At 44.4% G+C, this 15,119-nt stretch overlaps 1 protein-coding gene across 8 annotated transcripts in view; it reads right to left on the bottom strand.

Moving 5' to 3' along the window:
* PPP3CA (protein phosphatase 3 catalytic subunit alpha) overlaps positions 1–3,899 on the bottom strand; it is a 317,085-nt gene extending 313,186 nt beyond the window's left edge. For 2 of the 8 annotated variants that reach the window (XM_045067106.1, XM_013054048.2), the window contains exons 1-3: positions 3,664–3,899; positions 1,456–1,513; positions 736–793 (exon numbers count right to left, since the gene is read on the bottom strand). Coding sequence is in view for 2 of the 8 variants with exons in the window: in XM_004748169.3 (XP_004748226.1) it covers positions 3,664–3,721 (58 nt within the window). In the remaining 6 variants the exon portion in view is untranslated. Of the gene's footprint in view, positions 1–735; positions 794–1,455; positions 1,514–2,849; positions 3,062–3,663 lie in introns of those variants that run through there. The other 6 variants (XM_004748171.3, XM_004748170.3, XM_004748169.3 and 3 more) reach the window with 4 other exon arrangements.
* Between the last annotated feature and the right edge of the window lie 11,220 nt (positions 3,900–15,119).

The raw sequence follows: 15,119 nt of genomic DNA on the forward strand, positions 1-15,119 counted from the left end.
TCCCAGGAATTTACCCCCCATCAACCTGCCATGGTATCTGGAATTTCTACTGTCAAAATCAGTTTGGGTTAAGGTAAGAGGCCCATTGGAAAATACTTAGAGATAGGAACAAAGGGAAGGGAAAGCGATGCAACAAAGCAAGACACTCATCACATACAATTTAATTTCCTCTAAGTGTATGACTTTTGTGTAGCAAAGTTCTAAAGCCAATAAGGAGTGTTAGGGCCAGTTGAGGAGTTAAAGGCAGGAACAGGCAGGGAGAAATGAACAAAAGCCAAAGTTTGAAACCAGGCCTGTGGAGCACCGCTTCAGAGAAAATCCAGACTACGTGGTGTGCTGGCGGAAAGCCGGGAGAGTGGTTATTCTTCTACTTACTGCCCTCCATCTTTTGCCATATAGCTATACATATATTTTATTTCCTTAAAAAAATGTAAAACAGTAAATGGATCAAATTATTCTGATTTCCAATGAAGGGCATTACCAAGATCTTGTCTATGAATTTTTATACTTTCCATTGTTTTTATCCAAGAACAGTCAAAATGAAACAGCACCAGTTTTGCTAAATGAAGTAACTTTTTTCCTGAGGTAACCTAAATGAATGCTTTTTGTCTCCAATGCTGCCATTCCCTTTCATTTTTAAAATTTGGAAAACTTATCACAGGCTCTGAATACACTCTAGAAGATGCTACGAACCTGAAAAATTGCATAGTTAGTTGAGACTTAAACTCAACCTACCTTTCTAAAGCTGCATTCTGGAAGTACAAATCAAGAAAGCCGTCACATCATGGTATTACTACAAACAAAACCACAAGCACAGCTTTATTTGTAAATAGCAATTTGTTATACAACAAAAGCCAGATGACACTAATGCAGATAACTGTAAACAAACACCATGGCATGCCATGGTAATAATGACCCAAATACTTATTTCTATATGTAACCAAATACTACTATCTGTACTTTGTAAAAGGAGAGAAAGCTTAAGGAACACAAAATTTTCTCAAGGATAATCCTTTCCCTGCATTAAAGAATCAATCCCAGACCACTGAGATTAAGTTCTAACAAAATTTCAAGTCATGGTTCCATGAACTATGTCTTATCTAATTTTGTAAATTCAAAAAAAATCATTTGGTCATCTGTTTTCCATTCATTATACATGCACTCTCTACTCACTAAACATGTGTATAAGTGGGGAAATACTATTTCTTAGAGAACTGATAATCAAAATAGACTACCATTTCAAACAATTAGTTATAAAAATCATATATGAGACAAAATGTTGGATCCACCTTTCGATAATGCCTTTTAAGCCAACAATATAAAGTCTCTAAGAAAGCACAAGAAAAATAGCATCCCCACCTTAAAATTACAATTTATCAATAAAACTTTTCTATAAACAAAATTTCACATTCAAAATTCATATCAAGATCCTTATCAAAACAAATGCAAAATTACCTTTTCCTATTTTGAGACTTTCCTATGCTCCTATATTATCCACATGTGCATTTCAGTTCTGCAAAAATATGTAAATCATATTTTTGGAATTATGGGGTGTTTGTGTACTTACAATAAAGAGTCATTTATAAAAATGTTGTAATACAGCATTGGGAAAAGCAAGACAAAATAGGCATGGAATGGATGAATGGGCTCCTTCACAATAATTGGTAAAGACACCAAGCTAGAACACATGGACAATTATTTTTACATTCTTCCCTGCTTGACAACTTTACATTTACAGGGAGAAGCCACATTTTGTGATTTAAAACAGGGACCCTGAACTTACGTGTGCACATATGAATGTTTTTTATTTGTTGACACATTTACTGCTATCTTTTGAATCGTAAGCTTTACATTACTTGTTTTGAAAACAGGCAATCTCAACATACAGATTGGAGTTACACCTAAACTTCACACTTTAGGAAGATACTCCCATAGCTCAGCAAAAGGTCGTAATTTTTTAAAATGTCAACAGAAAACCTTAATACATAGCCTAGTTCTTTTGAATGAATTTGAATTCACTGTTTCAACCTGAGGAGCTCTGCGTGCAGAAAGAACAGCTGTGCATCTATAGCCCTACTTGCAGTCATTACTGCAAGGGTATTTCCTCCTTATTTTGATGAGTCTATGAATACTGCATTCAAGCAGTAATGATTCTAATACAACCAAAACAAGAAAAGATACTTTATTCCTTCTTTCTTAAAAAAACAGAACACAATATCCCCCATCACCAGGAACACACACACACACACACACACAAACTTTAAAAACTGAGCACATGTGCATGGAGCAATGACCAGCTCGGACACCCCAGGCCTTCTGTCTCATGGTCTCAGGGCTGCTGAGTTACTTCACCTAAGTGCTCATGGGGCAAATGACTTTATTGCCTTGCATTCTACTTGCATGGCCGCATTAAATACTATCTCAGTTTTACACACAACACGCGCACACACAAGCCACACCAGACAGTGCTGTTTCCAATTTCTGCGGCCCCTTGCGCGCCTAGCCCAGACCTCATCCCCGCTCTGCTCCAGGTCTTAACACCAAGGGACGAGGGACACTACTTAATCCTGGCGGATCTGCTCCGTTGCCCCATCCTTCCAGGATTCGGAGGATGGTTCCTACCCCACTCCACCACGGAACACAACGAGGACGGCGGGTTTTCCCGGGCAAGAAAGACCAGTGGCGGTCCCCTTCCTCACCCCCACGCAACCCGGCTTCTCTTCGCCAGAAAGCCCAGGGGCAGGAGTATACACGATCCCGGGGGAGGGAAAGGAGCCAATAATAGGAATCAAATAGCCCGTTAACAAGGGGGTGCCAGGGCACGGAAGAAGCGAGAGGGGTGAGGTTACCACGCGGGAGGTGTGCTCCAGCCGGGAACCATTCAAGAGCAATGACAGGTCGGCGGGGGAAGGCTCGGGTGGCGAGGGAGGTTGGAGAACAGCTTTTCGTGTCTTTCTCAGGGCCTGCGGGGGAATCCCGGGGCGGCGGCGGCGGGGCTCTCGGGTCGTTCCCCGCCTCCCGCGGCCCCCGCGCGTCCCCTCCGCCACCCGCTCAGCCTGCGGCCGCCCCCGCCCCGCACGGAAGGAAGCGCCGGGCTCCCCCCACGCTCTCCCGCTCTCTCGCGAGTCCTGTGCAGGCCCTTTCAGTGGGAGGGGGAGGGGGCGCGGAGGGAATTGCTGCAATGGAGCGCCGAGAGAACCCTGCCCGAGCGAGGCAGTCGGTGGAAAGCCACGGCCACATAAAAATGCCATATTAATTTTTTTAAAGCCATAAATCACCCCTCCCTCTGCAAAAGAAAATCATAAACCCGATCCCATGCAAGCCTGCGAGCAGCCACCCACTTCCTATTTCTGTCACAGCAGCTACACCCTGCCAGCAACCACCCCCCGGGCGCCCCCTCCCGCCACCGCCACCCCCGCCGCCGCCTCCCCGCTGCTCAGCCATTTGCCAACTGACGCCCCCGTAAATAAAAATGCCCCAAGTGGGGCCGGGTGAGAGGCTTGGGGGAAGGGCGCGCAAAGGAAGGGGGTTCGAGGGTTGCACAATATCCTAGAAGGTCCGTGGCTGGAGCAAGGAGAGAACCGGAGGCGGGGGGAGGGGAGGCAAGCCGTGAGGGTTCCTGCGGCACACGGTGCACCCGGGCGACCGCGGCGCGCCGCTTACCTTTCACCACCCTGTCGGTCGTCGACAACTTGGGATCAATTGCCTTGGGCTCGGACATCTCCAGCCGCCGGGGGACAGCGACGCGCTGCTCGTCCGTCCTACTGCACACCCCGACCGGACCGGCGGGCCAGACACTCAACGCCGCCGCCGCCGCGCTGCAAACCGCTCGGCTGGAGGTCTGGGCTCTGAGCTGGCTTTAAAGTTACTGCCTTCTCGCGCGTCCCTCCTCCTCCACCTCCTCCTCCTCCTTCGCCGCCGCCGCCGCCTTCACTCCTCCTCCGCCGCCGCCAGCCCCGCCGACTCCGCTCCGGGCTGCGCGTGTGTGGTGGTTATTTATTTATTTTCTAAGCACGCCTCTTGGTTCTTCTTTTATTCTTGGGGGAAGGGGGATGGGGAGGAGAAGCGCACACAGGAGCACCCACCCTGGCAAGGAGACCGGGCACCGCGGAATGGAGCCCCACGCGCGCACTCTGCCGGGATTAAGACCGATCACATGGGAGGGCCGGGGGCGAGAGAGAAGAGGCAGGGCCGCCGATGTCAGTGCCACCAGCCGTGCCTCGGCGTCCCCGGCGGCGGAAAGGCGGCCGCCGCTGCTGCTGCTGCTGCTGCTGCTGCCGCTGTTGCCGCCTCTGCTTCCCCACACCAAGCGCCACCGCTCGTCCGCGGCCGCCGGAGACGTCCCGCCGCTGCGCTCGCCCGCGCTCCTTTCTGCCACCCCGCGCCGCTCCTTCACTCACACAGGCACAGCCGCGGAGCTCGGCAGACACAGTCCCGGGCGCAACCTACCCTCCTCCTCCGCCGCCGCCGCCGCCGCCGCCGCCTCCGCCACCGCGCCCGCCTCCGCCTCCTCCCCTTCCTCCTCCCGGCCCCCGCCTCCAGCGCCCCGGCAGCCTCCACCTCCCTGCGGAGCCGGCCCCCCCCACTCCCCGCCCCGGCGTCGAAGCTCTTGGCACGCATTGGCTGAGAGGCGCGTCATTCACTGCTAGGTAGCGGCCTCCCCGCTCGCCTCGCCTCCCGCTCCTCCTCGCCGTCCCCGCCTCCCGCTGTTTTCTCCCAGCTGCCTGGCCAGTGTGCCTGCTGCCTCTGCCGCCCAGTCCCCGCTCAGGTGTCGCTGTTGCTGGCAGGCCCGGATTAGGGAAAGAGAATGGGGAGGGGGTCGCGGCTGGGAGGAGAGGGGCTGTACTCTGCCCCCCGCAAGCCCATTTGGCATCGGCCCCTGGACCCCGCACACTCCCCCGCGCGGCTTTGGCAGTCGTGCGTTGTCGGCTGGGTTAAGCCGCAGTGTGAGTAGCCGAGCGCGGAGGGTGTCTCCGGGTGTGTGCGTGGCCCTCAAGAGGGCAAGAAGGAGGGAGGCAGGGAGAGGAGGGAAGGGGGTGGCGGTCAGAAGCACCGAGAGAGGGCGGAGGAAGGAAGAGCTCGGGGAGCTCCGGGGCCCGCGGCACAGCTGCTGTCGCTGTCGCTGTCGCTGTCGCCGCCGCAGCTGTCCAGGGAGGATCGCCAAAACGGCGGCGAATCAACAACTTACCTTGGGGAGTCGGGCTCCTCCTGTGATGGGTGTATGGTGGTTTTTGTTACTGGGCTTTTTCTGTGGGCGGTGTGGTGGTTACCAGTGTTTCCCACCCGTGCATCCACACCTTCTGAGGAGGGGGCCGCTTCTGAGCGTCGCGAGTCAGGGACGTGGCTGAGTGTGCCGGGCGGGCTCGCCAAGGAGATGGGGGACGGGAGTCCAAGCGATCCCCCAGCAACTTTGAGTCACCCGGGACTGCCCTGCCGATTTCCAGGGAGAAATGAGGGGGCGGGAGACACACCGCAGAGGGTCGCCTTTTCCCTGTTCACAGGCTCACGCAGCCAGTGGTCAGGACTGGTGGCACCACACCTCCCTTCTGGCTCCTTCCAATCCTCCGACATCCACTTGGTGCTCCGGGTGTGTGCGGGGCCCTAAAGCCCAAGGCGGATCTCCACTGTGGTCCCTTCGGTTGGGAGAATAAAGGAGAGAATGCTAGGCGCGGGAGGACAGCGTGACAATGGCCCAACAGCTCCTTTCTGACCTGCCTGCCCCACCACAGAATGAGGAGCCAATCTCCCTCTGTCGGAAGGTCACCTCCGCTCACTACTGTCCTCTCTCTGACCAACGGGGCAAAGAGATTGGAGCTTGCTTCTCTGTGAACAACAGAGAGCTGAATAAATTTCTCACCCTCCAGCCTTCCTGTTATATTTCTTAATTCTTCAATATCAGGGTTTTTTTTCCTACTTCCTGAATTGGACAATGAACCCAGGAAAAAAGCCTAATCAAAGATTTAGGGGAGCTAGGAGATGGAGCCAGGAGACTGATTAGATTAGAGTTCAAACTTGAAAATAAGTTTGAGAACTTGACTGATGGTGCTTATGTATGGCTTGAAGAGTATAGCCTTCAAGGAACAGAACCTCACAGTAAAAGACAGGGAGCTTCTGTGGAAGCCTTCTAACAAAAGGAGACCATATAGAGTGTGTCCCACATATTTAGGGAGGCTGCCACCAGCTCCAAGATTCTGCTGCCCAATTCACAACCCCAGGACAGCATGTGGTGATTAGGCAGACAGTGCATTCAATAAATATGTATTGTGTTCCTTTAACATGCTAGGCACTGTGGTAGGTAATTTGTGTGGGGTGTGTGTGTGTCTGTGTCTGTGTGTCTGTGTGTGTGTAGGGTGTTGGGGGGGCAGCTATTTGAAAATGGTCCTTGCGCTCAATAAAACCTAGAGTCTAGTAAAACTGTCATAAAAATAGGAGCTCTGAGAGGCCACTGTATCGCCTCAGGAAGTAGTTGTTGAAAACAGTCTCCTGAGCACCAGCAGCCCTAGTTGCTAAGGCAGATTTGGGAAGTTGGTTCCTAGCCAGATGGCACAGAGTAAGTAAGGCAGGGATGCCAAGCCTATGGGTGAAGAAGAGAGCCTGCCTGAGGAAAGACCAGGAAACCGTGTCCAGTGATGCTCACTTCCAAGGCCACAGTGTTTTTCACACAAATTGCAAAGAGAGGTGCAGATCCCACCATTATTTGGACACAGTTTTCAGGTTTAGGAAGAACACCTTTGAATCAAGATCAGAGGGCTTAAGATGTCAGCACCATAGAAAAGTTTTATGATACAGATAGGAAATAAAGGCACACCTTTGAGGCACACCCTACAGTCCGCTACAAGTTTGAGACACCTCCTACCTGAGGTATGTGTGGGAAAAAAAAGTTATGAATCATAATCACTTTACAACACATCTTATTTTCATCAGTCACCTTTAATACATGTGTATGGTCCCATACTGTTGCAACACAAACACCTCTTCTTGGACAAAACTGGACCCTCAAAGGAAAACTACACAGCAGAAATTAACTAAGGACTAGTTACCTGCAAACCTGCATACTGGTATAGCCAAATCATCTTTTATATTGAGATATTTTTTTCAGATGCCCTACGATCTGCTGCCATTTTTTAAAAATCCTATTATACTATCCAAGTAGTCCTTGATTATACTATCCCTTACATAAAATCACCTTACACTTGGAAATTACATTTTCAAGAAGTTATTTCAACAATGTCCCTTGCTTATGAAGAAAAAGAAAGGAGAAAAGAGGTGGGGAGCCCAATGCGGCAGAAAACAACTTGTAGTCTGATAATAAATTGTATTTCCCCTTCCTTAGTATACTTCTGGAAAGCATCTGCCCAGCTAGGGATTCCACTCCCTTGCATCTGAGAGGGTGCGTGTGCTAGTTCTGGCCAGTGGATTCTGGGTTGAATCAGTGTTTGATCAGCTTCAGGTCAACGCAATTAGGCAGCAGCTATGCATTTTCTTCAGCCAATGAGCTCTACTCCTTTAGCTGAATGCAGAGGCTTCTAGGGCACAGGGGAAAGCATAACCCTAAATGGAAGGAGCTGAATGCCTAGATTACCACCTATAGGAATGCTGCCCACCTACAAAGAAAATCTGCTTTAGACTTTACAAAAGAAGAAATGGGTTTTTACTGAGTGCTCCATTGGAATTTGAGGATATGTTTGCTAGGATAGTTAGTATTCCCAAATTAATACACAAGAGTTATTTATTATGTTAGCTCAAAAAGTAAAATCCAGAATTATCGTGTATCTGTTATATAACAGCATGACCAGAATACCACAAATATTCTTATTTCTTTTAATACACAAGCATCAAAATTGTATATTTTGTAGATGAATTATTCATTTACCAGGTGTGTTTTGAACACCTGTTCTGTGCAAGGTACTATACAAGGTGATGCAAAATATATAAAGAATTCGAAGATTTAGTCCCTTCATTTCGAAAATCTCAAAGTCTTGTAATATAAGAATTGTACACATATTTGTAAACATTTCGGTGTAAGGTGCAACTTCCTCTCACTATTGGAGAACTCAAACTAATTTTACTATTCACTTCATCTAAATGAATTATGAAGTTAAATACGTGTGCAAAAAAAACACTGAAGATTTGGAATAATCAATGCATTCAATAGTTCCATGTCACAGCTTACTTCTTTTGGTGTAAATAAGAGTAAATGAACAATATTTTAGTTTGCTGTCAAGTGTTCTGCTAGATCTAAAGGCATTTTTCTTCTGCAAATAAGAAAAAAAGATGTATTTTATATCCTGTTTTGAGAATAACCTGCTTTTGAAAATGTGGACTTTCCGTTCTTGGATGAACATTCTATCATTTGACATTAAGAGTTGCATAATAGCGTCTGGCATTGGCTCTGGTGAGGCATGCACTTCGATCTGAGTAGCTGATGGTCGACAGCAATATGTCTGACCTGTTCTCACCTGCACTGGTGGAGCACAACATTGAAGAACTTGCCGCGTAGACAGTCAGTCCTGATGGGGCCATGAATGTGTGCGAGAATTTGATTTATTATTGTAAAGCTAATTCCTCTGACACTCCCTTCTAACTTGTGAACTTCTACCCTCTTCACAACAGAGACTCTACAAAATATATGATCCAACATGGATTTTACTCAAGATTTAAACTAAAAGGGCTTTTATTTTTTATCTTTTGGATTGCTCTTGAAATTTTGTTGAACCTTATATTTTTCAGAAGGCAATTTTACTCATTTTAGAAAAGTTATTTCCACAAGAACATAAAAAATTTGTATGCCAAATGTATTCAGGAATAAATTAAATTTTTTCTATTAGGAGCCAAACTATAACTTACATAATTATATGCTAAGTTTAATACGAAGTGGGCATATTTTACATAAAATTTCACCAAGACTTCAGGTGATCATATTTGTGCAGATTTAATAAACATATATTCATATTATTGTTTTATTTATATCTGTATCTTCATCTTATATCCCAGTTCTGAGCACAGAGTATGTGCTCAACCAACTTTGTTGATTTAAAAAAGTATTTTAAAATGTATTGGCATCCAATATGTGAAGCCCTAGGCTTAATACCACAGTATCTGCTCTCAGGGATATTTCAATATTACTAATATACATACATATATGTATGTGTATATATATGTATCTCTCTCTCCATCTATATGAGTGTGTATGTATATACATATGTATGTATGTATGTATATACATACACACTCACTATACATACACACTCACTGGCAAGAAGTCTTATTAGCCCTTTCTCCTAGATAGCTTAAATTCTAATTTTATGATTACTTTAAAAATTATGAATATGTTGGGGCGCCTGGGTGGCTCAGTGGGCTAAAGCCTCTGCCTTCAGCTCAGGTCATGATCCCAGGGTCCTGGGATCGAGCCCCGCATCGGGCTCTCTGCTCAGCAAGGAGCCTGCGCCCCCCCCACCCGCCTGCCTCTCTGCCTACTTGTGATCTTGTCAAATAAATAAATAAAATCTTAAAAAAATATATGAATAGGTTAATGGTGCCAAGGGATAAATGTTTACATTTTAAATAGATATATGTGTGACATTACATTGACAATCTAAGAAATAGTCATGCCATAAAACTTTATGTATTCTGGCTTTCCTAAACTCAGAATTTCAGAATATTTGACCTGAAATGAGCTGAAGTTGATATTTGAAGTGCTTTGAGAACAATGTCAACAACAGCAGCAAAAGACTTAGTACTCAAACTAAAGGTACTCTCAAATTGTAGGAGATTTGATAAATCAGTTTAGGAGAAATTGATTTAGGAGAAAGTTCATCAAGCCCTTTAAAAGTATACTTGCATATACAAAATCATTATAGTATTAAAAATGAGTTTCACTCATCAAAACCAACAGAAATTTAACTTTACTGGGACTAAGTTTTGCCCATTATCAATTAAAAATTCATGAATTTGCAAGGAAATCGTTTATTATGAAAAAAGAATCTTGATCCTGGAGTCCTGGAATCGAACCACACATTGAGCTCCCAGCTCAGCAGGAAGACTTCTGCCCTTACCCCACAATTCACGTTCTCACACACTCTGCTCTCTCTCTCTCTCTCTCAAATAAATAAATAAATAATCTTAAAAAAAAAATCTTGTACTCAGACTAGCAATCTTTCCATTAATTTCTAGTCAGTGAGGTTTTACTCTATTAGTATTTATGATTATTTGAAAGCATATATTCAATAGACATTTATTGAACACTTACACATATCAAGCACTAGGAATATAATGTGAAAAAAAGTCTCTCCCCTCATAAAACTTACATTCTAACAGAGAGAAAAATGATTTAAAAAAAAAAAAAAAGGAAGAATTACAAACAACTGCACACTCAGGGCACCTGAGTTGAGTATCTGCCTTCAGTTCAGGTCATGATCCCAGGGTCCTAAGATCAAGGCCTACGTTGGGCCCCCTGCTCGGTGGGGAGCCTGATTCTCTCTCTCCCTCTGCCTATTGTGCCCCCTGCTTGTGCTTATTCTCTCTCTCTCCATCAAGTAAATAAATAAAATCTTTTTTTTTTTAATCTTTGAAAAAAAGTTACAAACAATATGTCAGATGGCCTAAGTGATAAACATAAAAATAATGTATGCTGGTAAGGGCACTGAAAGACATATGGGCAAAGGGATGTTACTCACTGCTGCAGGCAGATTATTGAGGGGAGACCTCTCTGAGAGGTGATATTTTAATAAAGTTAAAATAAACTGATGGCAATATTTATGCAGCTCTCTGGAGGGAAAAAAAAAAAAAAAAAAAAAAAAAGAATGTTCCAGGTAAGGGAATAGCATATGCAAAGTAATAGTCTGACATTTTTAAAGAAATGTGAAAGGAGGCCAGTGTAGCTAGAGCACTGGTAAATCAGAGAAAGCAGTAGAAGATGAGATCAGAAAGATGATGTAGGGTTAGATCATATAAGACCTTATAGATCATAGGAAAAGTTCTAACTGTCATTCTGGTGAAATAAAACATATTTTGTTAGGAAGGTGGCAAATGATAGGATTTTTGCATAAAGAAAACTGTCAGTCTTTTGTAATTACTGACACTCTACATAGTTGTGGGAAGGGAGCAGGGGTAGAAATGCCAACAGCACGTAAGAGAGTGTCGTCTGAATCCATGCTAGAAATAAAGTGGTTTGGATACAGAGTTTAAGAAGTAGTGAGAAGTTTCTAATTCCAAACATAGTTTAAAAGTAAGGTTAACAGATTTGCTGTTGGATTGAAGATGCGGGAACGTTAAAGAGTCAAGAACTGCAAGGTTTGGAGTCTGAGCTAATGTGAGATGGAGTTACCATTCACCGAAGAAAGGAACATTGGAAATAGAGCATATTTTGTGGAGAAGATCTAAAACTGGATTTTTATGCGTTAACTTTGAGATGCATATTATACGCAGAGGTGGAAAAGACATGCAGGTAGTTAGATATAGGAGTCTTTGGAGGGGAGACAGCCAGGCTGGTGATGCACAAATTAGCAGGTCACAGCATTGTAGCCATACCCCATTTCATTTAAGGGGTGGAAAGAAGAGGCGGGACCAGCAAAGCTGATGGACAGGAGGAGGTTCTGGAGGACAAAGAGGAGGAGTTTGACTGTGAGGTCAAGCTAATGAAATGAATTGTGTCAACAATGCTGATGGGTTATATAAAATGACAACTGAGAACGGACTACTGATTTGGGGGGAAAAAGGGAGTTCACTGGTTATTGTAGCTGGGCAGTCTTTACACCTACCTAAAATAGCACCTCATCAGCCTCTGCCTCTCCATACTGAGGTAGCTCCTTTTTTATGTCTGTAATTACTTGACATTACATGTGTGGGTGTGCTATGTGTGTGATTTGTTTGCCCATCTTTCATCCTTCTTTGGTTAGACAATGTGATTTTTGAGAGCAGGGACCTTACTCCCATTTGAATTTCCAGTGCCCGTAGATCATATGCCTGGTAAATAATAAATGTTTGTTGTTAATAAATGTTTGTTGAAATAAAGAATATTCACTTGCAATGCTCTGCCAGGTTAGTTTTTCTGCTTTTCTCAAGAGTTGAAATAAGCATTTCAGTGGGGTGGGGAATGGGGGAAATGAGGTGAAGGGGGTCAAAGGTACAAACTTCTGATGTAAGATAAATAAGCTTTGGGGATGTAATGTGCAACATCATAACTATAGTTAATAATACCGTATTGAATATTTGAAAGTTACTAAGAGTATATGTCCTTAAAGTTCTAATCATAAAGAAAAAATTGTAATTATGTGAGATGATGGATGTTAATTAATTTTATCATGGTAATCACCTTGCAATATATGTATACACCAAATCATGTACACCTTAAATTTATACGATTTTCTATGTCAATTACATCTCATTATAACTGGGGAGAAGAAGAAATAAACATTTCAAAATATTTGTAGGGGGGAAAATTCACATTTATATTTTTTTTAAGTTACAAAATCAACTTTCATAGATTAAAAAGAGTTGACTCAGGCCTTGAAGATGAGAAATGGAATGGGAATTCAGGAGTTGAGTTTTAACATGAGGTGTGTCTCTCACATGTCCCCACTGTAAGAATAATTATGTGTGTAAATCCAGGGGAGGGCACAGTATTACTCACAGCTCCTCTTTCTCCAAATACACAAAGAGTTCTATTGTTTGCAGCATCTAAGCTATTCCCTGGTGATAAGTTAGGCCAGACATTAGCAATTCTCAGGGAGGAAGTGAGCAGGGTGTGGGTAATGGTTGTTTAGAAATAGTCCCTCAAAAGAGGGTTTTTTTTGTTGTTTGTTTTGTTTTGTTTTGTTTTCCTCTTTCAGGGTGTCCATGTCCAGCCCAGAGAAATCTGTGCAGTCAGGGAAATTGCTAGAAATGCTTTAGGGTGCCTCTTCCACCCATACCCATCTTTAAAAAATACCCCAGCCATAGAACCTGCTGAGTGAGCGTCAGAACACAGGTTCACCTGCTGCTACCACAGAAGATTGGACCAGGATAGTTGAACTTCTAACTAAAAGATACCTAAGGACTAGTGACCTTTAACTTCCCTGACCTAATTGGCAAAAGTGAGCTGGGCTAAAAAGATACCTTCTGGGAAGTGCTGGACTTAAACATTCAAAAGAAAGTTGGTGGTGGTTGTTTGAATGAAAGATCCTACAACCTGGGACTGAGATGACCACCAGCCAATGAGTCATGTGCCAGGTGAATAAACACATGAAGCCATTTGGGCTGGAAGGACCATAGGTCAGATTCAGCAAGGGTGAAGAGAGGAAAGGATTAGGGGGAGGGAGGGAGGAGAAGGGAACAGAGACACTATCCTAAATCTGTTTTCCTTTTTGTCCTTCCTAAGGCCTGGCTGTTTAAATTTTTTTCTGGATTTATGAGACCCCCCTCATTGCCCTTACAATAAACTGTGTTTTCTAGAGCTGGTTTGAGAGTTACGTTCCTTACAATCCGAAGACCCATCACTAAATCATATGGAAGATACAAAAGAACAGCTGAGATGGTTAGTCCATGGCTCTGTAAGTTTTCAAAAGTTAACACCTTCTGATTCTGGGGCTTCCAGAAATCCTCCCCATTCAAAAAATGACTATCAACTGCTCCCATCCTTGTCCATCCCAGTTGTCTCTCTAGCATGTCCAATGCCAAAAATAAGCAGAGCAAAACAGTAGATGTAAAGGTGGGGCAGGGACTGACTGGGGTCAGGTCCCAGGAGATCGCCTGCAAATGCATCTAAAATTGATTCATTAAAGAGTGTCCCAAGGCAGGGGGAGGGAAAACAAAGGAAAGTAGTCATTTGCCCTACAAATGCCCTACAAATTTCCCTCCTAAGGGAGGGAAACAAGGCAAGGATGAGATGTCAAACAAAGACCCAGGGATGGTAACTTTGCTAACTTCTGCAGGGGACCTCTGCAGCCCCTTAAGTCACAGACTTAAGTCACACCTAAGTCAGACCCCTAAGTCACACCTCCAGGCTACAGGGAGCTGAGTGTATTTCACACCACAAGTCAGTGGTGGAGATGCAAATTCCGAGGCTATTCTGGTTCTCATAGCCTTGAGGGAAGGTGCAGGGGAAGTATGAGGAGCACTGAGACAAGAGATGTAGGTGAAGGCATTCAGGGAGTTGTTATACATGGAAATGGAAAAGATTTGGAGAGGATATGGGTGGATAAGGAGAATCTGCTGGTCAGGAACGTAAACAGCATGGATAGAGGGATGGTATAGGAAAACAATCATATCACTTCACTGCATACCTTAAAAACAACAACAACAACAACCCACTCTTTTTATATCACTACACATTAGTCTCATTTTCCCACCTCCACAATGGACATCCTAAGAGTAAATGTGATGTGATTTCATTGGCAGATGGTCTCACTCTTGCTCCATTTCCAATCCCCAAATAATGTCCCTTGTCTTATATGAAATTCTTAAGTCTCAGAACATAGAATGTAGTCCCTTTATGGACGGATTAATGTGAAAATATCCCCAAGACTGGAAACACATTGACTCAACTCAGAACTGAGACTTGTCCAGGGTATTTGTGGCTAGGTCCTCTGCCCAGCCTTGGTAAGCATTTGGTGTATGCTGTCTGTTTTATCTGTTTAGAAGCCACATCTCAAACCTGACTCATCGCCATCTCCTACATGAATTACGGGGCCATAGTTCTATGGATTAAGATTGGGTCCATGATGCCGTCTTCCCCCATCAGATTCCTTTATTTGCAGAATTTTGGATTCAATCTTTCTCTATAACACAGGTGGTATTTATACAAAGGCAATTTCAGTAGCTATATCATTCTATCCTATAAGATCAGGAAAGCAGAAAAAGGGTTTCTACAGAAAGAGGGAAAGAAATACATATTAGGCATACAGAGAAGAGCATGGCTGAAAGGCAGCAGAAAGACTGCTAGTATTCCCTTCTCTGACTCCACCATGTTCCTGAGGCCCAGATGCATGATGGTTCTTGGAGCCCCAGAGACCCCAGTATATTCTTAGCATTCATTCCCATTTTGTGTTGAAGTTGGGTTGAAATTTAGTTGGGTTGGAAAAAAGTTGTTTTTTTTGTTTGTTTGTTTTGTTTTGTTTTGTTTTTTCAGATAGAAACTTGTG

The sequence above is a fragment of the Mustela putorius genome, unplaced genomic scaffold (assembly GCF_011764305.1).
Source record: "Mustela putorius furo isolate JIRA1106 unplaced genomic scaffold, ASM1176430v1.1 tig00003871_pilon_pilon_pilon, whole genome shotgun sequence".
NCBI lineage: Eukaryota > Metazoa > Chordata > Mammalia > Carnivora > Mustelidae > Mustela > Mustela putorius.